Source organism: Lissotriton vulgaris, chromosome 6, assembly GCF_964263255.1.
Source record: "Lissotriton vulgaris chromosome 6, aLisVul1.2, whole genome shotgun sequence".
Taxonomy (NCBI): Eukaryota; Metazoa; Chordata; class Amphibia; order Caudata; family Salamandridae; genus Lissotriton; species Lissotriton vulgaris.
This window is the reverse complement of record NC_141694.1, coordinates 1,090,707,646-1,090,733,649: the sequence shown is the minus strand read 5'-3', so window position 1 is coordinate 1,090,733,649 and position 26,004 is coordinate 1,090,707,646. Positions and strand designations below refer to the sequence as shown.

The 26,004-nt window shown below is 47.3% G+C and overlaps 2 protein-coding genes across 2 annotated transcripts in view; both read right to left on the bottom strand.

Annotated features, from left to right (window-relative positions):
* Positions 1–8,122: 8,122 nt before the first annotated feature.
* Positions 8,123–26,004, bottom strand: part of LOC147708454 (cystatin-like) — a 95,792-nt gene continuing 77,910 nt past the window's right edge. Inside the window, exons 2-3 of the mRNA XM_086927151.1 lie at positions 19,916–20,029; positions 8,123–8,432 (exon numbers count right to left, since the gene is read on the bottom strand). Coding sequence (XP_086783277.1) covers positions 8,355–8,432; positions 19,916–20,029 — 192 coding nt within the window. The 3' untranslated portion in view covers positions 8,123–8,354. The remainder of the gene's footprint in view (positions 8,433–19,915; positions 20,030–26,004) is intronic.
* LOC147708455 (lamina-associated polypeptide 2, isoforms alpha/zeta-like) lies at positions 11,655–12,973 on the bottom strand. The gene has a single exon (XM_086925347.1). The coding sequence runs from the start codon at positions 12,971–12,973 to the stop codon at positions 11,828–11,830; it is 1,146 nt and encodes a 381-aa protein (XP_086781473.1). The 3' UTR covers positions 11,655–11,827.

Below are 26,004 nucleotides of genomic sequence, written 5' to 3'. Positions count from 1 at the left end.
TCATAGAGGACAATGTGAAAATCCCTCTTTTCCCCAATTATACAGTAGCAGTCCAGCAAAGACGTGCCTCCTTTCAAGAGGCCAAGAAGTGTCTTCAGGACACAGACCTCTCTTATGCCCACCTCTTCCTGGCCAGGCTCAAAGGGATCAGAAATGAACAGACCCACATTTTCAATACTCCGGAACAGGTCCTGAACTGGCTGGCCCAACACGTAGCTGATGCTCTAGCAGGAACAACAAGATAAGATACCAAACAAGGTGAGATGCAGGGTAAAGAAGAAGAAACTGAATAAACATTATGCTTGTGGGGTTAGCAGTGGCCGGGGCCCCTTCCACACAGCAGGTGCTGGAAGATAAATTGGCTGCTTTGAAGTCATCGATTACTCTGAGAAAACCATCCCCCCTCATCAGCTTGAGTTCCTCCCAGAGCGGAGCCTCTGATGCAGATACAGCAAGTAGTGTAGCACTGTTCCCAGCAGTCACTCCGCGAACAGCAGACAAATTATGAATTGAATCCAGTAATAATTTTCTTAGTTGGCTTTAGATGCACAGCCCTGTTCACAGTGTAGCTCATGTTCTTTCCTAACATATATACATTCTGTGGCTTTGCCCTCACATGGGTTGTCGATGTACTGCATCCCATCACTGCTACGCTGTCCCTTTGACTGTATGAGAACAGACAGCCCTTGACGGCATTATAACATCTTGTCACTTCCTGGATGGGTTCCGGGGCCAAGGGCTGGGTTGCTGTCAATCACACCCTGAATTGTTCTGTGTTAGCATGTCTTACCAGATTGGCTGCTTGTACCCTCATAGCAAGTTCACCTGGTACTTATTGTTTGTATTGTTACTTTATTTTCAACAGGTTTGTTTGAACATTCCATAATCGCTGGACCAGGTATTAGTAGTTAGTTGTTTTAAGATGTTTGATAGTGTTACTGCCATTGTAGGGGGAGTGGAAGAGGGTGCCCGTTGTTGAGTTTTAGATTCCAGATACATAAATACCTCAGTGTCTAAAAATTATAACTTGATCATCTTAAATGTAAGGGGCATGGGTACTATATAAAAAATACATAGGATACTTGCCCAACTACACCGTCGCTGAGCCCATATTACTTTTCTACAAGAAACACACCTGGTTACCTCAGAGGCCTCCAAATTGCACAAAGATGCCCTGACCAACTTTTCCATACCTCCTATTCTGCCTATTCCAGGGGGCGGCTATCTGGACACGTGCCAGGGTCCCCTTTAGACTGCATGACTCGAGAGTGGACATAAAGGGCTGTTTTATGTTACTGAAGAGCACCCTACATGAGGACATGATAGTCCTAGGATACATATATGCACCCAATACAGATCAAGATATATTTTATACACAGTTGTCTATAGTATTAGCGGATTGGGCTCCATACCCTTGGGTGCTGGGGGTAACTTTAATGCAGTTTTAGATACAACCCTTGATAGAACACATCCACCTCACCCCGGTATTTCACTGGTCTGTCAAGCCTGTAATCCTCAAACTATGGGTGGATGGCTGGGAGTTGACTGATGTGTGGCATGCGAGTAATGAAGGTATGAAAGAATACTACTTTTAGTCAAACTCACATGCTTTACATACACAGTTAGATCACTTCCTATAGCCGGCGCTTCTCCTACCCTGCGTTATCCATGCAACCAACCTAGATAAGACCATTTCAGATTACAATCCATTGGAGATTTCACTGACATGGGTGCCCCGATTTCTACATGGCAGCTCCAACCGATTTCATTAGATGACACAGACTTGTGCGAAACCCTATCAATTGCCATTGACAAATATTTTGCCACTAACACTGGCACTGCCTCTTCACTCGCCATAGAATGGGAAGCATTTAAAGTAGTGATCCGCAGCTCTGCCAATAATTCAGTGGTGAGGGCTAGGAAGATGTTTCTTTGCGAGCTCCATGAGGTGGAGGACTCGTTGGGCCTCCTTGAGAATGCAGAGGCACAAAACATAGATTCTGCGCCTCATCTTCAGGAAGGCAGGGTACAATACTCTGAGTAGTGGGAGTGATTCTGTATGGTAGACTATCGCCAATTTATGCAGAGGATGCACGAAGAGGTGGACCAATCGGGTGCACTATTGGCGTGCATGAGACATCCAGATCTCTCACCCACACCAATGCTAGCCTTAAACACAACGATCGGTAAAGTGGTCACACAATGCAAGATTAATGCAACGTTACTGGGCTATTATACAATACTATATTTTAGACAACCCACTCCTGACCCAACGGGCTCTCGGAGTTCCTACGGATGGTGCGCCTGCCTACATTGCAGACTGCACATCGGGAGGACCTTGCAGCCCCATTACTAGGAATGAAATCAGAGGGGCCTCAAAGGAATTGACACAAAACAAGACATCGACCTCCAATAAAATCCCTTCAGAATTCTGCTCTGCCTACGCCACTCAAGTGGTCCCCAGTACTTTACAACACTGCTCTGGATGGGAGACTTCTTACCCCTACCACTAAAGACATTTTGTTTACTTCTCTATTGAAACCTCAAAAACCCCCACATGAGTTGATCTCCAACCACCTATTATCAATTTTAAACAGCGAATATAAAATACTCAGCAAGATTCTTACTCATAGGCTGCTTCTGTTGTTTCCTTGCTTAATCCACACTGATTAATGTAGTTTTGTACCTCGCCAAAATACCTCGTTAAATATACACCGGTTGTTGAAAAATCATGGATGTCAGTCAGGATCTTTATCCCAATGACGGTTGCCTCTCATTAGACATCCATCAATCATTTGATTCCATGGATTGGGAGTACATGGCACGTTTTGAGATACCTTCAGTTTACATCAGATGGGTGAGATTATTTTATACTGCCCCTATGGCCAGGTCTAGAACTGGCCAGCATATCTCCCAATCTTACCCGGTTCAACGAGGCACTAGACAGGGGTGTCCCCTTTCCCCACTCCTCGTTATCCTTGTTGTTGAACCCATGGAGCGAAGACTTAGACAAGAAGCAAGTTGCAAGGGGATTTCAGTAAGTATCACAATCCATATCATCTCCATAAATGCCGATGACATGGTCTTGTATTTCAAAGATATCCAAGAAGAGCAGAGTGAGTTGGCCCAATTGGTTTCTATATTTAGGACCCACTCTGGCCTCCACATTAATGCGGGCAAATCTAATGCACACTCCTTTGCGGGCACATGCACTGACCCTAATCTGCTTTGATGAATTTATGATTCCAGTTGCCCAGTACACATGTTGATATCTTGGGGTTCAGATATACCGTGATAGCCTTGATATATTAGAGAGTAACCTCTCAAGAGTTATTGCAACACTCAAAACACAAGTGACCTTTTGGACAACGTTACCCCTATCCGTGGCTGAGAGACTGGCACTATTGAAAATGGTGATGTTGCCCGTATTTGATATCACTTTGTAAACTTACCCATTGTGGTCCCCTTGAGTTTTTTCAAAAAGCTTAATACTCTGTTGACTGATCTAATATTGGGATGGTGTCGTAGTAGAGTCAGCTTAGAGAAACTTCAACCTCCAGCACATAAAGGTGGACTGGGCGCTCCAGATTTTAGGGCATACTATATTGCTAAGCAATCGCAAAGGTTATCATACTGGCTTGCTGGTCATAATATATCAGAAATAGGTTTCACTGCTACACACTTAGAACAGGGCCAGCTTCATCATCTGTTATGCTCGGGTGCTCCAACACTACCCACTCATACACTGTTATTGCGAATTGCATTGTCTTATTGGAAGATGGCATTGGGATATTCCTCGAATAAGACACCTTATGGCCCCAATCTAACTCTGCAGGCCACCCCACTGTCTCAGGTGCACTAACGTGTGGGAGACTATTAACTTGGAAATGAAAAGGGATTACTCAGTAGGGGGTCCATTTGCAGATAGCACCCTCATGGCTTTTGTTGACTTCATTCACAGACACAACCTCCCAGGCACCCTTTTTCTTACACATGCCAGTGTCCTGCGCTATGTAGGTAAAGACTGGGCAACGGATGACTATGAACCACCAACATCTGCATTACTAGGAGCATTACATTCAATGGGGCATGGCTACTATCTAGTTAGATGACTCTATAAGGGTTTTTGCATCCATCTCCTTATATCACTTGCAACACTGAGAGAGAGGTGGGAAACAGATTTGGGCAGGGAACTCACAGATAGGGAATGGGGGAAGCTGCTGCAGTATCTCAAGAAGGTGTCTTGAAACAAGACATTTACATTTATTCAATTTGCCATTTTACACGAAGCATGCTTAATGCCATTAAACGTCACCATATACACCTATCAACATCCTCCATATGTCACCATTGCTGGGTAGGGGAGGCCGACTTACTGCACATGTTGTGGGCTTGCCCGCACCTATAATAATACTGGACTGGAGGGGTACCGTCATTGAAGAAGGTCACATGCCAGACTCGTTGGAACACAGTAGAGTGCTGCATATTGGGACTGTATGCAAATAAATCAAATTGAGTGTGTATTCTTTACTTGCTTTTATGACTATTTTCTGAATCCTCTAGGCAGATTTCTGCAAACAGCCTAAATCTCCTGCTTGTTACATTTGTCACCAGGATGAATTGTGGTGCCTGTATTTTTTTGTTATCATTGGAGACAATATATGCAATCATAGATGAGTAAAAGTGAAAAATGGAGATGTTTTTCCCCGAAGGGTCCTGAGTGACATCAAATAGGCAAAGAGTGCAAAACTAGAATGAGTGATGGTGAGACACACATAGCATGGTGTCTCCTCCCTGCCCCATGTAAATAAACTATCATTCTATCTGAGAACCCACCCACACCGCCCTCTGTGCCTTCGCTCCACACACCTACTGAAGTAGTGCTCTCTGTTCACCTTCAGAGCGGACAGCCAGCACTGCACTAACAGTCTCTCTGGGAGCCCTGTCAGAGAATCCTGAAAATGATTAAGGTCCCCCAAGGACAGCATCCAATTGAACTTGGTACCCATCTGTGTGAGTAGAATAAGTATTTTTCGGTCCTTGTAATTTGGTAGTCTGTATTTCATTCATACAGAGAGTGCGACATGAGGGATTGGGGTGCATGGCTCTTGTGGACCTTCAGGCAACTTAATCTTGCCCCGATGAATGGCGATGGATTTAGTGATAAAGAGAGGAGCAAGCCCAGTCCTATTCCCTTCTTGACCCAACTTGTTTTCCTTGTCCATGGCTTGGACATGGATAGTGAACCTCCAAGTTGAGAGCGTGGTTACAATCCTTTCTCTGTTACTCACAGACACTGATACTTTAAACAGTAATGAGAGACATACTGGCTCCTGCACAAGCACTGCCCTTACACCCGCAAAAATACAATGCCTAAGATATATATTATCCCTAAACCTAACAGAGTCTAGATGCTGTGATAAGGTGTCAAGCACTGTGTCAGTGAGCTAGCAACACCCAGGCAGATAGGCCTGGACACTAGGCCAGCTATAGATAGGCATTTAGTTAGGAGGCTTGGTAAGCAGCATTCTCTAGGGTAAAACCATTACTACTGATCACACAATACACTTGTGTTTGGCAGCAAAATCACACCATGGAGCTCCCACACTCGGTCCTTGACAGCCTTGCTACACCACTGTTCCCTATTCCAACGAACTCCCACTGACTGGTAGAATTAAAGGTCTAAGGGGCATATTACCAAACAATAGCGATAATTATCGCTATTGCTTGGTTAGCGAGAGAAAATTATCACCGAGCTGCGACGATTTTTATCGCAGATAAACCTTGGTATTACCAAGGTTTATCGCAAATGCGATAAAAAATCGGCAATAATGCATGAATATCGCTGAAAAATCAGCGATATTCAGGCATTACTGAGCTAATGCTTTTAGCCATGTTATCCACCTCCCATTGGATAACATGGCTAAGAACTTCTCCTGGGCAGGTGTTAGCTTTTGGAGATATTCGCGCTTAGCGCGAATATCTCCAAAAGTTGGTAATAGGAGATAGCGATGTTAGCGACTGTTTCCAGTCGCTGACATCTTGGCACGCACACTCTGCATGTCATTAGTGATACATTTTTCTGACATGCAAAGCGGGGCCCAAGATGGTCGCTATCTCCTATTAGCTGTCGCTAACTGGTGTTAGCGACAGCTAGGTAATAGGGAGATAATTTTATCTCCGCTGACTTGGCTTTTAAAGCCAAAAAAGCGGAGATAAATCCCTTGATAATATGCCCCTTCATTCCCCTAAAGTCTTCACCCCACTTTTGGATGGAACTTGGATAAAAATCAATACACCCACCTCAAAAACACCCTCACTGGCCATATTCACCAGATACTATGTGACAAGCCTTGAGCGTATGTATGTAATTAAAGCATGCTTTATTAGTTGCAGTGTTTTTTCATCTATATATTTATTGTGTTTATATTACCACATTTAGGTCAATCTAGGAGTGGCAAACACAGGGCTGGTCCCTGTGTGGTTCTGAGGAAGAGCTTGGGGGACGCTCGAAACATGTTGGTGCATACCCAGAATCACTAGCCCATTATAGCTAGGATCTCTGGTTATCACCCCGTTTTTAGACATACCAATCTAGGAGCAGCAATAAAGTATTCTCACCCACTAGGAGGGTATTTTTAATTCACTTTAACCCACTCCATCAAACTTTTGCACTACACATAGTCTTCCATTAAAAGTGCTCCTACGTAATTCGCAAGTCGCAGCATGCCTCAGTTCGTAGAGAGCTGAGATGGCCCCAATGAGGAAGCATGTCACCGTTGGGAAACTCTGGTGAGTGAGGGGATTAAAGAAAGACATTTTTCTTTCCTGCAGGCATTTCCTATCAAGTTTGGTCAGGAAAGCCAATCCCACCCATTAGCTAGGTCCTTTACCCATTAACGTGGGTTGTATTTTTCAGTTTGCTAATGGAGGGCGGATTCAGCTCTTAAACCCTCTATCCTCCCCTCTGTTTTTTGCCTTTCATATAACTAGCAGCCATTCTAACTCTACCAGCCATGCTCTCATTCTCACGTCCTTTAGGCTTAAACAAAGGTTTAGATACCCAAAATATCCATCATGACCCAACCTAACACAGTAAAGATGCTTCGATATGTGAGAAAGGAGACTTGGATGTGGGTCTTAGACACTGGTGTAGGGAAACACTCTTTCATAAGTATATATGGGCACTTGGCAGGAGACGCATACATTGGGGCACTGGGACACAAGCACATGTGCCGGAATACATGGGCATTAGGCACATTGCAAATTTGCCAGGGGGCAGTAGTAACTTGGGCTTGAGCCACGGACACAGGCATGATGGCAGCAAGGCAAGAATACAGAGTACATGGCAAAGAGCCACAGACATGGACACTCTGATTAGCGGGAGACACACTCTGGGAAAGAAGATAAAGGCATTAAGCAGGAAGCCTCAGGCAGGCCTCTTAGGGAGCAAAACACGAGTATGGCAGCTAGGTTCTAGTTGTAAAAATGAGACTACACGCAGGTAAGTTCCAGTATTTATTCTAACTCCTCTGTCCACCATCCAACACCGCTCCTGACTCTCATAGCTCTCTAACGTTCTACCACAAGCTTCTCTACACATACTCCCTGTCCCAACATTCTAAGGCACACTCTGCTCCAACTGTAGGGAAATACCAAGAGTGGGGAGGAGAAGGGGTGGAGCAAGGGCAAATATACACAGCATAATAAGTGATTTTACTTGAAAGCTGCAAATTATGCAGGAGGGGAAAATACAATAAACATGGGATATAGCAGTTCTACCATTGGAAACCCACAACCAGTAGGCATCCTATTCACCGACTTCCTTTCTAGGATGTTGGTAGAGACTGCACGCCTGGCTTAAATATGGAGCTTTCTAGTACAGAATTCGAGAACCAGCAGACAACATTCTACTAAGTGAGAACGCCATCACCAGCAAGCGGGTTTGTAATGAATGACATTGGGACTTATAACAAAACCCTCGCAGACAACTGGCAAAAAAAATCTCATGATTAGACACCAAGGCAGACTCTGTTACCACCCGACGGTAACCACTTTGTAACCAGAATTTCAAGAACGTGACACCTCTCAATCAAAATGTGTGCAATCAGAAATCGCTGCGTAAAGGTGGATAACTTTTTTTTATTATGCTTCAAGAGAAAATGAGTACACTTTACATTCCCCAGTATTCGGGAGATGCAGAAAAATACACATTGACGAACAACAATGTTACAATACTAGACATGTTATTCTCTTCGGGGGGAAATGGTGATTGTTACTCTGGACACAGGGTATAACAGAAGCGAGAGCATATATCATCGTTTCCCTTCTTTTCTGGGTGATGCGGAGATCAATTACTGGCATCTTTTTCTCTTCAGTTCAGTTTTCTTGAGCCATGGAACTGTTTCCACAATAAAGGTGCACGTGGATCGCTAAGGGAGAAAGAAACATGACCATCAGGTAAGTACGCACGTTGTCATCTTCCGCAGTGGAGGAGCAGAAATGACCGGTTACTCACCGGTAATATTCATTACTCCGAGTCGTAGTCCTCCCCGTCCCAGTCCTAACTACATGAGCATAGCTCCTCCCACCAGAAACTCCCAAGCAACTTGAAACCCATCCCTTCCCTCCAGGCCACACCCATACCCTGAGGCATATAACCCTGTGACCTGCCAATCAACAACCTGTACCCAACAAGCACAAGAAGCCGAAACAGGGAGGGAGGGATGGGAACCTGGACTGGGACGGGGAGGGCTACGACTCGGAGTAATGAATATTACCGGTGAGTAACCGGTCATTACCTCCTCGTCAGCCCTCCCCGTCCCAGTCCTAACTACATGAGCAGATACCAAAGCAATAATCGGCTTCACTCAGTAGCAAAAAACAGACTTTATTAAAGCACAGAAAGTCACACCACCGGAGTAGAACGCAACACAGCGTCCCCAAACCCAGCAGAATCAGTCCCCCCAACCACCAAACGATAATGGGACATAAAGGTGTGCGGAGAACTCCAGGTAGCAGCCCTGCAGATTTCAGCCATGGAAGCCCCCTGAAAACAAGCCCAGGAAGCCGCCACCCCCCGAGTCGACCTTCCCTGAACAGACCCAGGAGCCAACACACCAAAGGCCTCATACGCAGCACCCACAGCCCATCGTAGCCAACGACTGAGGGTAGCCCCAGAAGGCTTAAGACCCTGACCAGCCAGGCCAAAGGTCACAAAAAGGGATTCCACCTTACGAAACGGCCCAGTACGCAACAAATAGATCTCAAGAGCCCTCCGAACATCCAAACAGTGCAGCCGCACCTCAACCTCTGAAAGAGGATCAGGACATAAAACAGGCAAAACCAGATCCGCAGAGCAGTGAAAAGAGGAAGGGACCTTGGGAACAAAGGAAGGATCAGGCCGCAGTACCACCCGATCAGGAAAGAAACGTAAAAAAGGGGCCGAACGAAGCAAGGAGCCCAACTCCCCAATCCGCCTAGCCGACGTAATAGCCACCAGGAACAGCACCTTGATCGTCAGAAACCTCAAAGACACCTCCAGTAGAGGCTCAAAGGGAGCCCCCTGCAAAGCCCCCAAAACCAGAGGCAGATCCCAACTAGGAGCAAAGGACCGAATGACAGGCTTCTGAAGGAAGCAACTCCGCAACAAACGGGACACCAGGGGAACCACCGGGTCACAGACCGAACCCCGAAAGGCCCGAACAGCAGCCCACTGAGCCCTCAGGGATGACACAGCCAGACCCAAGTCAAAGCCGTCCTTCAAAAAGTCCAAGACCAGTACCGGATCCACCTCCAATGCAGACCACCCACGCGCCGTACACCAAGACTGAAAAGAAACCCAATGCCGGGCATAGGATTTGAGAGTCAAAGGGCGCCTGGACCTCTGAATAAATTCCGCCACAGAAGGAGAACACCCCAACGCCACAAGGTTCATCCTCTCAACAGCCAACCCGCCAGTCTCAGGCGGACCAGACACTCCAGAGACAGAGGGGGAAATGACAAGGGACAAGGGACCACCGGCAACCTCCAGCAAGGCCCTACTGCCAACTTCAACAACAGAGGGAACCAAGGCCGCCTGGACCAATCCGGAGCCACCAGGATCACCAAAGCCCGATCCAATTTGACCTTCAGCAGAACACGCGGCAGCAGGGCAATAGGGGGAAAGGCATACATCAGGCCCCCCTCCCACCGGAAGGACAGGGCATCCACCCTCCAAACCTCGGCAGAGCGAACCAGAGAACAAAACGTCTCCCTCAAGGCGTTCCCCGGGGCCGCAAACAGGTCCACCACCGGGACCCCGAACCGGGCCATCAGGCAATGAAAGACTTCCTGAGACAGGCACATGTCCGACAGGGAGGGAAACACCCTGCTCAGGCGATCCGCCTCCGAGTTCAAAATCCCAGGCAGATGTAAAGCCCTCAGAGACAACAAGTGAGACTCCGCCCACAGGCCTATCCTCTGAGCCAACAAATTGAGGGAAGCCACCCTCGCGCTCCCCTGGCGGTTGATATAACACACCACCACCGTGTTGTCCGACCGCACCATCACATCCCTCTGGAGGACCCAAGGCAGAAAATGAGACAACGCCAACTGAACCGCCTTCAATTCCCGCCAATTTGAGGACATCTCCGCCTCCGGCACAGACCAAAGACCCTGCACAGACTCCTGACCCAAGACCGCACCCCAACCCAGTTCGCTGGCGTCGGTCGTCAGGACCAACCTCACTTGGGACACAAAGGGCGAGCCCTGTAAGAGGTTCCGATCCACCAGCCACCAGGACAACTCCCGGGCGATGGACACACTCCCCGGAACCAACAGCTCGTAATTCAGAGAGGCCGGATCCCAATGCTCCAGAAGATGATTCACAAGGGGGTATAAGTGTAAGCGGGCCCAAGGAACAATCATCACAGTTGCTGACATCAGCCCCTGAACACGCAACCACTGGCGAGCCGTGGAAGACCGAGCCCCCAACACCTTCTTTAGTTCGTGCACAAGAGTCAGTCTGCGGGGTTCCGACAGGAAGACCTTCCCCAACCTGGTGTTGAACACCCCCCCAATGAACAACAGTTCCTGAGTGGGGTGAAGATGGGATTTTTCCAAGTTCAGAATCCACCCGAACCGTTGAAGGAGACTGCAAACCTCCCGGGAATGTGACTGAGCCTGAAGGAAAGAAGAGGAAGAAATCAGCCAATCGTCCAAGTAAGGGAAAACCTGTATACCCTTAGCATGCAACAAACCCACCAAGGGCGCCAACACTTTAGTAAACACCCTCGGAGAGGCAGACAGGCCAAAGGGCAATACCTGGAACTGGTAGTGATCCACCCCTACACAGAAACGCAGGAACCTCTGGGAATCTGCGTGCACTGGCACATGAAAATAGGCGTCCCGTAGATCGAGAGAAGCCAGGAAATCTCCCACCGACAGGAAGGGAAGAATCAACTGCAGAGTCACCATTTTGAAGGACCGATGAGGGATACACAAGTTCACCGCCTTCAGATCCAGGACCGGACGGAAGTCCCCATTTGGCTTTTGGATCAAAAACAGGATTGAGTAAACCCCCCGACCCTGTTGTCTCACAGGCACCCTCACCACAGCACCCTTTGACACCAAGTCCCGAACTCCGTCCAATAGAGCACGACATCTTGCCAGAGACCTGGGAACAGGGGTAGCTTTGAACACATCCACCGGAGGAGTCCCAAATTCTATTCTGTAGCCCAGCCGTACCACCTGTAGAACCCACAGATCCCGAACGAACTCCTCCCAGACAGGTAAAAAAGAGGTGAGGCGACCCCCAACCGGCACCTCCAAGGAATCCATCACATAGTCACGACTTGGAGGGACCTGCAGAAGAGGAAGCACCTTGTTGACCCCGGGACTTGTGGAAGGAAGGGACACCCCGGCCACGTCCCCTACCACGAAAGGGCTGAGCAGCCATCTTAGATTGAAACGCCTGCCCAAAAGCCCGCTTATAACCCGCAAACTTCCCTTTCTGAGAAGAGCGGACCGGAGCCAACAATTTTTTGTCCTCAGCTGTCTTTTTAATCAAAGCTTCCAACGGCTCCCCAAACAGCTTAGAGCCCGTGAAGGGAATCTTCATCACGGCCGCCTTCTGAGCAGCTTCCGCCTTCCAAGACTTAAGCCACAACTGCCTTCTAGCAGCAACCGAGGCCCCAGCAGCCGCCGCCGCAGCACTAAGGGAGTCGAAGGACAAGTCAGCCATGAAACGCAACTGCTGTTCCAACATGGACAAAGACTCAGAGGGATCCTCTTCCTGCATGAGCTGCGCAGAAATACCCTGACAGTCCATAAGAAGCGACTGAACAAGATAGCTGGTGTAAGCAGCAGACCGAACAGCCAGATTGGAGGCTGCAAAGGACCGCTTCAAGGCCCCCTCGACACGCTTGTCCCCAGGATCAGAAGGCACCGCATCTTCAGACACCACCAGGCTCTGAGACGCCATACCAGCCAGCAGAGAATCCACTTTCACCACAGCCGGAAACTCCTCCGCGAAGCCCTGCAAGGGATACCTCTTAGCCAGAAACCGGGGAAAGGCATGCCTGTCAACATCCTTCCACTCCCCCTCCAGCACCTTCCTCACAGACGTATGAATGGGGAGGCTTTCCGGATCTTTCTTCAGGTAATTGGCGAAGAAGTCTTCAGACTCTCCACCCTCCACAGGATCAGGGAATCCCAGATTGTCTCGAACATGCTGCATAACACAGCGAAGGTCAGCCCCTTGGACAAAACGACCCTTCACTTCCTCATCAGAGTCAACGTCCGGATCTACCTCAGCCGAGGCATCCAATTTCTGTCTCTTAGGCCCCTTGGGATCATGAGCCACAAAGGCCGCCGCCACAGCAGCCTCAATCATTTTTTGAATATTTGCCATGGAAGGAGCAGTGGAAGAACCAGCGACCACCTCCCCATCCTCACAGCCGAGTTCACGCACGTCTGCACCTCTACCCTCCATGTTGTAAACAGGAGAACAGAAAACCAGACCCCAAGATATACCCAGACCAATCCAAGCAAAAATCCCCAAGGGCCAACCAGGGAAAGCCACCTAGACCTGGAGCCAATCCCTACACAGGACCGAAGGCCGGCCTTCAAACCGCCCTATCAGAGAAGGCTACCAAACTACAAAAGGAAAAGACTGAACAGGGCCCAACTGTAAGGATACAAAGAAACCCAGAAGACCCCGTCCCAGGAACCAGTGAACCCAGAGGTAAGAACTCCCCAACTCCCCAGCAGAACTCCACAGCAGAGCAGCAAGAGGCCAAGACACGAAATCAAGCCCCATGCAAATCCCTCCAGTAAAAAACGGCAAAAAAGCAAAATTGGACCGCCAGTAGAGGGAGCTCCAACAACAGAAACGCGGGGAAGAGAACACTAACCCAGGAAACAATCATCAAAGTCGGACTGAACCTAAATAACGGGCCCCCACGGACCAAACAAAGGCAGTCCCCCCCCCCCCCCCCCCTCCCCGCAACCCCAGACTCCACCAAGGATTGCAGGAAGCATAAAGAAAAAGGGGAAAAACACGGGCTCGAAGAAACGAGCCCCGAGAGGTACAGACAGAGAAGCCAATCCTGCACGCCCTCGGCGCGCTGAAAAAGCCAGCCACACACCCCCCCTCCCTCCCCGGGTGTACCGGCTAGAGCAGGGAACGAACCCGGAAGAGGGGAGGCTGCAGCAGGGAGTCACCACCCCACAGCAGGCAGTCCGGACCCCCAACCCCACGGTCCCGCTACAGCAGGGACTCAAAGCAAATGCCTACAAGTTAAAAGAAAAACAGGCACAATAGGGGTTAAAAACGGGCGCTTAGCATCCCGTTCCACACTTACCAGATAGGAGGCCAATTCCAGTGCCCCCCTCGACGAAGACTGCTCGGAAGTGATTCCGCAGAAAAAACAAACAGGTTGTTGATTGGCAGGTCACAGGGTTATATGCCTCAGGGTATGGGTGTGGCCTGGAGGGAAGGGATGGGTTTCAAGTTGCTTGGGAGTTTCTGGTGGGAGGAGCTATGCTCATGTAGTTAGGACTGGGACGGGGAGGGCTGACGAGGAGGTAATGCAATGGCACCATTATGTGAGCATATCAGGAAACAATGGTTCTCTCTTTTTATTCGGTTATTTGAAGTTTATCAGAATTCGTCACTTACCACAAATGCTATACAGCCTAGCAATTCAAATCGATAAACATATTTATGATATTTTATAAAGACTTTAAATGCAGATATATCATTTGCAAAGGAAAAAATAATAAACTAGGGGTGTTCGGTCCGTGTGGTGAAACAGATAATGTTATATGTACATTGGAGGCCTTTGTCAACGTGAATATACAGATATTATTGACCAATGGTATAATACTAACAGTAAGCCTTGGTAAGGACAATACAACAGTTGGAAAGGGGATGTCCCCTACAATGTGTTACAGACGCACACCTGAGCCTGAGTGATCCCAGATGAGGATTTTATGGTGCCCTGAAATTATTTGGCCAAGCACACACAACAATCAAATTCCACAATAAGGTATAGGCCTTCATATTGGTTCTGTGGCCTGGATCCTACCGCTTTAGACTGAAGGGGCATATCAAACATGTTCTCTTGTCAGCATGCAACTACACTGCGAGTCCTCTGTCATCAAGCGGTGGCAGCAGAGTATCTTTTTTCTAATTGATAGTACTGAGCAGGCCTTTTTTCTGTTCATGGATAAGTGAGTAGGTTAGTAATAGCAGGGGCATCACTGCTATTCAAGTGCTCCTGCACTGGAGGGCTGGGGAGGGCTGAATAATTTACTAATAGCAGGGGCCTCACTGCTGTTCATGTGCTCCTGCGCTGGAGGGCTGGGGAGGGCTGATTAATTTACTAATAGCAGGGGCCTCACTGCTGTTCATGTGCTCCTGCGCTGGAGGGCTGGGGAGGGCTGATTAATTTACTAATAGCAGGGGCCTCACTGCTGTTCATGTGCTCCTGCGCTGGAGGCTTGGGGAGGGTTAGTAGGTTAGTAATAGCAGGGGCCTCACTGCTGTTCATGTGCTCCTGCGCTGGAGGCTTAGGGAGGGTTAGTAGGTTAGTAATAGCAGGGGCCTCACTGCTGTTCATGTGCTCCTGCGCTGGAGGGGTGGGGAGGGCTGATTAATTTACTAATAGCAGGGGCCTCACTGCTGTTCATGTGCTCCTGCGCTGGAGGCTTGGGGAGGGTTAGTAGGTTAGTAATAGCAGGGGCCTCACTGCTGTTCATGTGCTCCTGCGCTGGAGGCTTAGGGAGGGTTAGTAGGTTAGTAATAGCAGGGGCCTCACTGCTGTTCATGTGCTCCTGCGCTGGAGGGGTGGGGAGGGCTGATTAATTTACTAATAGCAGGGGCCTCACTGCTGTTCATGTGCTCCTGCGCTGGAGGCTTGGGGAGGGTTAGTAGGTTAGTAATAGCAGGGGCCTCACTGCTGTTCATGTGCTCCTGCGCTGGAGGGGTGGGGAGGGCTGATTAATTTACTAATAGCAGGGGCCTCACTGCTGTTCATGTGCCTCTGCGCTGGAGGCTTGGGGAGGGTTAGTAGGTTAGTAATAGCAGGGGCCTCACTGCTGTTCATGTGCTCCTGCGCTGGAGGCCTGGGGAGGGTTAGTAGGTTAGTAATAGCAGGGGCCTCACTGCTGTTCATGTGCTCCTGCGCTGGAGGCTTAGGGAGGGTTAGTAGGTTAGTAATAGCAGGGGCCTCACTGCTGTTCATGTGCTCCTGCGCTGGAGGGGTGGGGAGGGCTGATTAATTTACTAATAGCAGGGGCCTCACTGCTGTTCATGTGCTCCTGCGCTGGAGGCTTGGGGAGGGTTAGTAGGTTAGTAATAGCAGGGGCCTCACTGCTGTTCATGTGCTCCTGCGCTGGAGGCTTGGGGAGGGTTAGTAGGTTAGTAATAGCAGGGGCCTCACTGCTGTTCATGTGCTCCTGCGCTGGAGGGCTGGGGAGGGCTGATTAATTTACTAATAGCAGGGGCCTCACTGCTGTTCATGTGCTCCTGCGCTGGAGGCTTGGGGAGGTTTAGTAGGTTAGTAATAGCAGGGGCCTCACTGCTGTTCATGTGCTCCTGCGCTGGAGGCTTGGGGAGGGTTAGTAGGTTAGTAATAGCAGGGGCTTCACTGCTGTTCATGTGCTCCTGCGCTGGAGGCTTGGGGAGGGTTAGTAGGTTAGTAATAGCAGGGGCCTCACTGCTGTTCATGTGCTCCTGCGCTGGAGGCTTGGGGAGGGTTAGTAGGTTAGTAATAGCAGGGGCCTCACTGCTGTTCATGTGCTCCTGCGCTGGAGGGCTGGGCAGGGCTGATTAATTTACTAATAGCAGGGGCCTCACTGCTGTTCATGTGCTCCTGCGCTGGAGGGCTGGGGAGGGCTGATTAATTTACTAATAGCAGGGGCCTCACTGCTGTTCATATGCTCCTGCGCTGGAGGCTTGGGGAGGGTTAGTAGGTTAGTAATAGCAGGCGCCTCACTGCTGTTCATGTGCTCCTGCGCTGGAGGCTTGGGGTGGGTTAGTAGGTTAGTAATAGCAGGGGCCTCACTGCTGTTCATGTGCTCCTGCGCTGGAGGGCTGGGGAGGGCTGATTAATTTACTAATAGCAGGGGCCTCACTGCTGTTCATGTGCTCCTGCGCTGGAGGCTTGGGGAGGGTTAGTAGGTTAGTAATAGCAGGGGCCTCACTGCTGTTCATGTGCTCCTGCGCTGGAGGCTTGGGGAGGGTTAGTAGGTTAGTAATAGCAGGGGCCTCACTGCTGTTCATGTGCTCCTGCGCTGGAGGCTTGGGGAGGGTTAGTAGGTTAGTAATAGCAGGGGCTTCACTGCTGTTCATGTGCTCCTGCGCTGGAGGCTTGGGGAGGGTTAGTAGGTTAGTAATAGCAGGGGCCTCACTGCTGTTCATGTGCTCCTGCGCTGGAGGGCTGGGCAGGGCTGATTAATTTACTAATAGCAGGGGCCTCACTGCTGTTCATGTGCTCCTGCGCTGGAGGCTTGGGGAGGGTTAGTAGGTTAGTAATAGCAGGCGCCTCACTGCTGTTCATGTGCTCCTGCACTGGAGGGCTGGGCAGGGCTGATTAATTTACTAATAGCAGGGGCCTCACTGCTGTTCATGTGCTCCTGCGCTGGAGGGCTGGGGAGGGCTGATTAATTTACTAATAGCAGGGGCCTCACTGCTGTTCATGTGCTCCTGCGCTGGAGGGCTGGGGAGGGCTGAGTAGGTTAGTAATAGCAGGATCCTCGCTGCTTTTCAGGTGATCCTGCGCTGGAGGGCTAGAATAATTTTGCAACAGAAAGGGGCCTAGCTGTTTTATTAGTTGCTCAGCTTTTAGGCCATTGTCACTTTGGCCCTGTGTCCTTCCCAAGAACAGTATCCTCCCACTTACATTCCTTGTATGTACAGAGGCATATATGGCCCCTAAGCCGCTATTTGTTTAAACTGCTATGATTGCGCTGTTCTTGGTTTTAATCTGAAAGAGACTGATAGCAATTAACGTTTTTTCCTCGCTTTTTTCTCTATTCAATTTTAATCTCACTTATTTCTTTTTTGCACTGCACTTGTTCCCATTTAATGGTCACACATATGGTCTACGAGCAATTTGGGGGTTTGTTACCCTGTCTCTCATGGAGGGTATGGATTCTGTTTCAATGATCCAGAGACTCACCATCCCTACGCTTTGGATGACCAAATGATAATATTGATCATTAACAAGACTTTGATGGGAATCCATCTCTGGACATTGGGTCACACCTACTGTTGCTAGTGGCTATGTGCGTTGGTACATAAACATTCCACTAATGTTTGAAAGGATTCCACTTTGCACCTTAGTGTTGGGCATTGGTCTTATCACTTTCTAGTATTACCTTTATTCTAATATAGACCCCTATGTTTTAGTTGGTTATTCATATATGGCCTGATGCCAGAGTTGCAGAGATGGGGAATCATGTTTGAGTCCCAGCGTCTGCTCAACACCCTGTGATTCTGGGCAGACCACTTCATTACCCAGGCCCTTAAGTAAAAAATTGGATCTTGAGTACTGTAATTGATGCTCATGAATAGAACTCTGGTTTTCTTATGTTGTGGATTTCTGATTTATGAGATGATTAGAGTCTAGGACATAGCTGGTTGGAAAAGAGTATCTAACGACATTGTGCAGGGTGTTAAGACTGCATGTAAGTATTCGGTTTTCAGAACTGCAATGCTCCTAGTCTTTACCAATGTTACTAGGTCTGTAAGCTTTAAAATGCTTAATTTACTAAATATTTCTCTACAATTTAGACCTCAAAGAGCAACCAAATGGTATTTCATGAAAGGGCACGCCCCTTGAATGTAGGGCACGCCCCTTGAATGTGGGCCACGTGTCTTGAATGTTGGCCACGCCCCTTGAATGTGGGCCACACCCCTTGAATGTGGGCCACGTCTCGTGAATGTGGGTCAATTTTTTCATCAGTACCCAGGCCAAATTGTGATCCCAATCCGACCCTGCCTACCAGCCTCATGCCTGTGAAGGTTCACTTGAATGTAATTCCCAGGTCATGAAATGACATTCCAGTATGCCTATCTCCTGTGTTGTATGATTGGTGACTGGTAGCAGAACTCCATGTTGTTTATCTGTGTGTCTGCACAGACCAGTGGGATCCATGTTGTATACCCCTCGTAAAACAAAGCATAAGATGGAGGCTGAGGTACAGTCTGCCCAGACCGTGGAAGTGAGTTACTTGCATTCCTGAGCTGAGTGTAGACTCAGGCATTGAAGTGTGAGAAGAATGAGACCGGGCTTCTTTACTTATCCTCCTGTGACCTGTTAGGAGGGGTTTAAAGATTATTTCTTTCGGAGTACTGCAAATTGGGTCGATAGTGGGAAAGAGGAAGCAGGTCAGCAAAATCTGCTGTTAAGGAGAGGTAATGTTCCAGAAGGCTAACAGCCAGGTTGAGAGTTTTCAAACTAAATAATGGTCATGTTTTAGGTGCTTCAGTTCAAGCCAGCTTCATCACTACCTACTGTGAAAGCTATCATATTTGACAAAATGTGTGACTCCTAAGCAGAAGGAATAATGAGCTATGAAAAGGAACATCTCAAAGCCTTTTCCAGGATATTGAAAATGGTATCAACATCTTCTGTCTGCTAAAATGTGTATAACAGTGGGGAAAAAACCCTCCCACTTCCAGAATTCCAAGTTCTTCTCTGACCATGTGAGTGAATGTTCTGAAGAACTGCTGAGATCTAGAGCTGGGTTCTTTGATAGTCAAACTCCTCCCAGAGGTGTTAGAAGTATGTGCATCTTCCTGGAGATCTGTGGGTTTGCTTGTGGCCTGGTCTGCCAAGAGGAGGGAAAGAGCACCTGATCCTGCAGGAGGGAGGCTGCCTTAAGAGGAAAAGCCCTGTCACTATGCCTAGAATTTGGGCAGGCAAGAGGACTTCTAAATCATTCCTCATTCCCAGTGCAATAGGAAATGTTGTAGAAGTTAGCATCCTGCGAGTTCAGCAGTGAGATCGTCACCATCTGAAGCTTGTTGAAAACGGCGGTCATCGCCAAGGGAGAGGAACACATGGACTCCCCAGAATTTGCAAGTTAAAAAGTTGGCACATTTAGTCCACGGCCACCCTGAACTGCATCTTTGGGTTTACATGTTGCATGTACACAATTGATACTCAGACCTTTAGAAGGTCGGGCTTCACTGGGCTACTCAGTGTACATATTTACATCTTGATCACAACCAATTGTTGTCTGGAGTGAACTATGTCTCAAAAATAAAGAAGAAAGAGTCATTGCTGGCCTTTCTCAGTTCCCTTTTTCACAACACCTTCAAGGCTTTAAAAGTATTAGGCTTGTATTCTACAATTACCTCTAAGACAGCATAGCGTGTTTACTTTCCACATGTTTATTTCTTTGTGAAATCTCTTTACTGTACCTGTAGCAATTCCAGTGATTCCTGAAATGAGCAATCTTGATTTTCAGGATCTGTTTTTAAACATAATGTTAGTCCAGTCACAACTTTCGCTTCATATTTAGCCCCACTGATGATCTGCAAAATAAAAATACAATGCAGTAAATATCATGTATTTATTTATAGCTGTATTATTTTGCTCGAAGCTGACGCATAGGGGGAAAGAGCGCTGATACCATGTTCAGTGTCGCAGTACACACAAGGATCGGGTTAAACATGGCAAAAAAGAGACACTATTTATAAGAAATTATTTAGGTCTTGCATTTGCTGAGAAAGTCCTTGATAAATACCAATACAATGCGCTACACAGTATGTACAATGAGAGCCTAACCAGGGCTTGAAATGAATATAAAAGTACAGTAAATATAATCTACAAGATCATAAACTAGTTGGCTGCAATTTACACTTAAAAATAAATTTTCGCATTATTAAGCAGGATTGTGCAGTTGTCTAAATCATTCAATTCAGAAACAGAGATTTTCAATCCAGTGTCCATAGTTGCTCTGTTCTGATGCAGTGAGAGAAGACCAGTGAGAAACAATTTACGTAAATCAAAAATGTGAAACTTTCAATTTTAATACTCTCTATAATATTTATGAGGTGAAAATGACATCTTATGCAGAAACATCATCTCAATGCATGAACACTCTTTTCCATAGTCTCTGCATATTTCCACTCAGCTCATACTGTGTGTAAGAAATTAGGTTTCTTGTTGAGGGGTGTGAAATCCTTCTCAATCAGCAACCACATTTCTTCTATGGGTGAAGTCACAAGCAAACCTAAATTAACATGACCTCGACCCTCAGGTAACTTGGCATAGAGCAAAGGCAATGTGCAAAGTATTTGTGCAACACTTCAAACAGTTACATAGTGGAAACACACTACAAAAGGATCCCACATCAGTTTAGAAACCTAGAGTCATTGTTAATAAATAAAGCAAGACCAAAACAACAAAAATGCAATTCTTTGAACCGAAGATGTTCAATGTTAAAGATTGTAATAAAATAGCACCAAAAAGGCGTAAAGCACTAACTGTGGGTATATGGTCATGCCTGACAGGACAAAGTCACAAGTTCAGACCAACTGCGATGGATTGTGGGCCAGCTACAGGGACCCCGTTGGGCCCACTGAACAAAGTACCTTCAATCCTGGTTTGCGGAGTGTTGTTGGGAGGATCCGCTTCGAAGATCTATTGTGCAGCTAAAGTGATGCATCGGTTTGGAGATGTGGCGAGGTTGTGGTGCGAGGTCCTGCATTATCTTTTTGCCGATCCTGTCAGCCACGGCTTCCGATGCAAAGACAGGAGTAGAGGATGTGCTGCGCAGTAGGGCAATGCACCAGTTCCGAGGAGCTGTGAGGCTGAGATGTGGAGTCAGGCGTCGTCTGTGAGCTTCGGTTGATGAGGAATACGAGGGCATGTCCCAAGGATACATCACAGAATGGTGGTTCTGATGCAGTGATGGGCTGCAATGTGCTGAGTCTCTTTGCTGCAGTTCTGAACCTTGCAGTAGCAGAGATACATTGGTTCTGCTGGGGGTTGTGCTGCACAGTAGAGGAAATGTATCGGTTCCCCTGGATCCACAGAGGCTGGCAGAGCACCTTATGCCCATTTCCAAGGGTCCAGTATGGGGGGCACCACTTGGCAAGGGTGATTCACAGATGGCAGAGTCTAGGTGCTGAGTAAAGGTTGTTGAAGCCTGCTGCCCCTGAGGCTCAAGTTAGGAGGCCAGCCAACTAGCCAACTAACTCTGCGGTTATGGATTCAAGAGGGGTAGGCCTATTCCTTCTCATTGAGGCAAAAGGCCAGCAGGCAGCAAGTCAGCACAGCAAGGCAGCAGCACAGCAGGTCAGCAGCCCAGCAGAGTGGCAGTCCTTCAGCAGTACAGCAGTCCTTCTTCCTGGAAGGGGTTCCACAAGTCCAGCTGTGTACTGAAGAGTTGGTTTCTGCGGTCCTGTATTTATACCCAGTTGTGCCTTTGAAGTGGGGCAGAAGCTCCGACAGGTTTCCGTTTGAAGTCACAAGGTAGCCTGCCTTCCCTGTGTAGGCTGCAGAATAAGATCAGGGGATATGCAGCCCTATGAGTGAAGGCAGCACACAGCCTATTCAGGTGTAAGTGTGGCTGTGCCCAGCTCCTCTCTCCGATCCTGCTAGGGATGGTCGATCCAGGCACACATTACCTCCCTATTGTGTGTGGCTGTCTAGGAGGCAAACACAAGGCCCGACTGTCAACTACAGCCAATTATTTCACCCAGGTATAGAGTACAAGCAGTAAGGTGCTTATTCATGAGAGCCATGTGTCACTTTTGCTTCACGTAAAGTAGTACATGGTAATGTAGGACTCTCCTAAAAAATTATGAAGCTAAGCAAAGCCACCCTGCATTACTTTGAGTGGCCTTAAAAATCATAAAGTAGGTGACACACTGATTGGAGGCGATGTAGGCGATTCGCTGCGTTGCCTTACTCTGCATCCGGGAGGCGTCCCATTGGTGTTGCAGTGGGTTATCCTGCGCAACACCCATGGAATTTGATGCTGCCCCAGATTTGCAAAAACATGCAAACCTGGGGAAGTGCCACATCCATACGCCGCCTGGGGTGAGGCGTAACAAGGAGAAATAACTACATTTCACCTTTTTTTCCCCTTTCCATGTGTGCTGCATTTTGCAGCACACATAGAAAGAGGAAAATGCCTCATAGGATTGTTTTTGTGCTGCAAGGTCCCCCTTCCTGCACAAAAACAACCATGCCTACAACAGATGCACCCTTGCATCATGGTGCAAGGATGCCTACATTGGCACCAGACTGCCTAAATGGCGCAAGAACATCCATAAAGGACATGAATGCACTGTATTGATTAAATATGGTGCATTCCTGCATTTTCACTTTGGCATAGAGAACCTCAGTCAGGTCCCTTGCTGTGCAGCCCCATGCCAAAATGCCATAAATGAGGCCCTTATTGGGTAAGACAGGAAAATGCCAACTTCCTAAAAGTAACAGGAAAGACTACAGGAGATAGCCCATAAACCCAGTCGCAACACCGGTAGATCAAACATAACAAAAAACAATGTATCAATAGGTAATCATTTAGTAGGCAATTTTGTAAGGTACAAAAATCAATTACAGTTGAAAGGTAGGAATGGGAGACCACAAAAATGTGGATGCAGCTCTTAGAATGGTCTATAGACAGACCCTCCAGGATTTCGCGATTTCGCAGTTTGCCGCAAAATCGGCACTTTTGTAAAAATGCAGCGATTTGCAGATTAATGCTTGTCAGCACAACTCCTGTGTCATCAAGCCTCTTAGAATCTACATGCCAGGAACTGCACAACGCTATGGCATATGAGTATGTCAAGTATGCCTCTGAGTAAACCTGGACGTCTGTGGATGTCGAAAGAAGAGATGCATTATTGCACCAGGATGTGAGTTACCAACAATTGTTTTGCAGTTAGAACGACCTCAAGGACCATTGCCTTTTGCAAATGTAATTGCATATTCTTCTTTCAGATTATCAGGACTGGTTAATTTTTACATGTGTAAAGTGTACCTACGAATGCGGAAATACCACAACTGTAGTCGAGGTGCCACATTCTCAAGTTCATAGCCTGGAAGAGGTGTGAGGAATTTCACGTGTGGGACTCAACAACAGTCAGTGAACACCCAAAATCCCTCTGTATTAGGTATTCACACAACTCGATCAAACATCTTCCCACTCGGAAAATACACACAAATTTACCTCTGCCAAAAACAGAAGGAAGGCCGTCTCCTGGGTATGACTGGGAAAGTAACACCTCCATATAATGGACGTTTAGGGTGGAAGGGTTCTGCAGAGGGAAACAATTTCATCATAGAGAAAAAAAGTTCAGAGGAGTGTGCATGACTTTCACTCATGCAGAATTCCCCAGCTTTTGAGATATGTCAATCAGCAAATTGTACTTATGTATTATGGTCAGATTTGCTGGCGAGCTACTGGGTTTGTTGTGGAAATGGGTAAAACGTCAGTATTTTCGTCAAAATGGAAAAGCAACACTTTTGGGCAGATACTGACTTTACACCCAAATGCTTTGTGAACCAGGAGACTGTTCCTTTAAATGGAAAGCCCTCCATTATTCTTTGTAGGGAGCCATGTTTCATCTGTGTGAATTCTGTTACATGCTGCCGAAGAGCAGTACTCCAGCAGTCCAGCACCTGCTGGGATGGAAAGTTCACTGTACAGACCCTCCTGTGGGCGCAAAAAAGTGGCATGGATATACCTGCTATAATGCATCATTGTGGGGTGGGCGGCATTGACAGAGTGGTTGGTGCCCTTCTATTTACGGTGCTTTTCGGGAGTTGGAAGATCTTCTTGGAGTTTCTTGTTGCTCAAATGGGTATAATTGATGGTATTTATGTTCCTTCATTTTCATTGCTTGATTTCGTTGCTTGATTTTGCAACTAAGAAAGTGTCACTCGTAGTCATTGAAATATCACTCATAATTTCACTGAAATTATGAAAATGTCACACATCGCAATCTAAAACCTTGGCAGCTATGTGTGGGTCAGTTTTGGGAAGATGAGGCAGGGAGTAAGTGGTGGGCCTTCATGGAAAGGTAGTCATGGCACCCCACATCTGTGCCAAATCCAAGCTGATATGTTTTGCATACCTTGTATTTCCACTTCGCGTGACCTTCCCTGTGGCCATGGTTAAGCGGGGTACTCATAGTCACAGGTTCAAATCCCGGTGGGTCCATTCAGCCTTTCATCTTTCTGAGGTCAATAAAATCAAACCACAGAGTTGGGTAACAATAAACATCTGTTATTCAGTGTCAAGATGCCCTTGGGTGAACGTTTGCTTTACAAATACTTATGCTATGTTACTGGTGGAATCTCCTCTGCGTTGGATGTTACTCCACAGAGTATCTGCACCCCCCATGGGAGGAGCCACTTTGGTGATAAAACATTAAGGCCGAAACCCACCAATGTATTTCTTCGCATGGCGGATGCTGCAACTTTGGTGGACAACCCTCCTGTGCACTGCTGGTTAATCCTTCATAAGGTGAATTTTCAACAGCTGCCTTGTCAGAGGGAGTAAGTCTGCCAGCATGGGGGTGGGAAATCCGCCAACCCAAGTCAAAAGGCGGCTGTTTGTTGTGTAACTAAAAACAAGATACAGGGTTTTACTGTCATTTCAGTAATCCCATTTCGGCCACATCCAGTAATGCGAACCTAAGCTTAGCTGCCCGTCTCTCCGTGTAGGACAGAATAAACCTTTCTAATTCAGAAGATGCTTTAATATATGAAAGTATGGGTTGTCTCAATGCATCAAGATATATTTTAAATACCGGCACATTAGAAATGGAAGGTGAGGGGGTAACATGGCCAACTAGAGCATGGGCGTCAATTCACTAAAATGCTAGGGTGAGTGGAAGGGACATCAAAGGAAATGACTTCACATAAGGACCTATTTCAAAGTGGAATACTCTGCTAAAACAGTTTCCATTGTTTTAATGCTGAAAATGAATGATTAGGAGTAAAATAAAGCCGCAAAAATGCCGCTAAATTTCCATATTTGTGTGCCACTAAATTTCCATATTTGTGCCGCTAAATTTGCTAATCCATGCTGCTATATCCTGGGGGTCTGATATAGACAGCAGTAGTTATATCAGCACTATTTGCATTGTATGTGGGTGTAACCCAAACATTTGTGTGCACATACGTGCTCGTGTAAGAGGTGAACGGTGCAAGTGACACTTGGGATAAAGTGAGAAACAGCCAAAAGCAGTGTAGAAAATGATTTGAAGAATGGTGACAAAACAGTATATTGTTGGTAGTCCATGAAATAATCAACTGATTTAAGGAACTATAAAACCCCCCAAGGATGCGCTGAATGGTCGATGGTATTTTAACCTGTAAGTATTTCAGGTCATCATCAGGACCGGGCTACAAAGAGTACAGTCAGTGCCACAAGAAGTAGTAATTAACTCTTGTGGCCAGAGTAAATCAGTCAAGGTTTCGAAGGCATGCATACACATCTGGGTACAATGGTAGGGGATCATGTATAATCCAAGAGGTTGTCCAC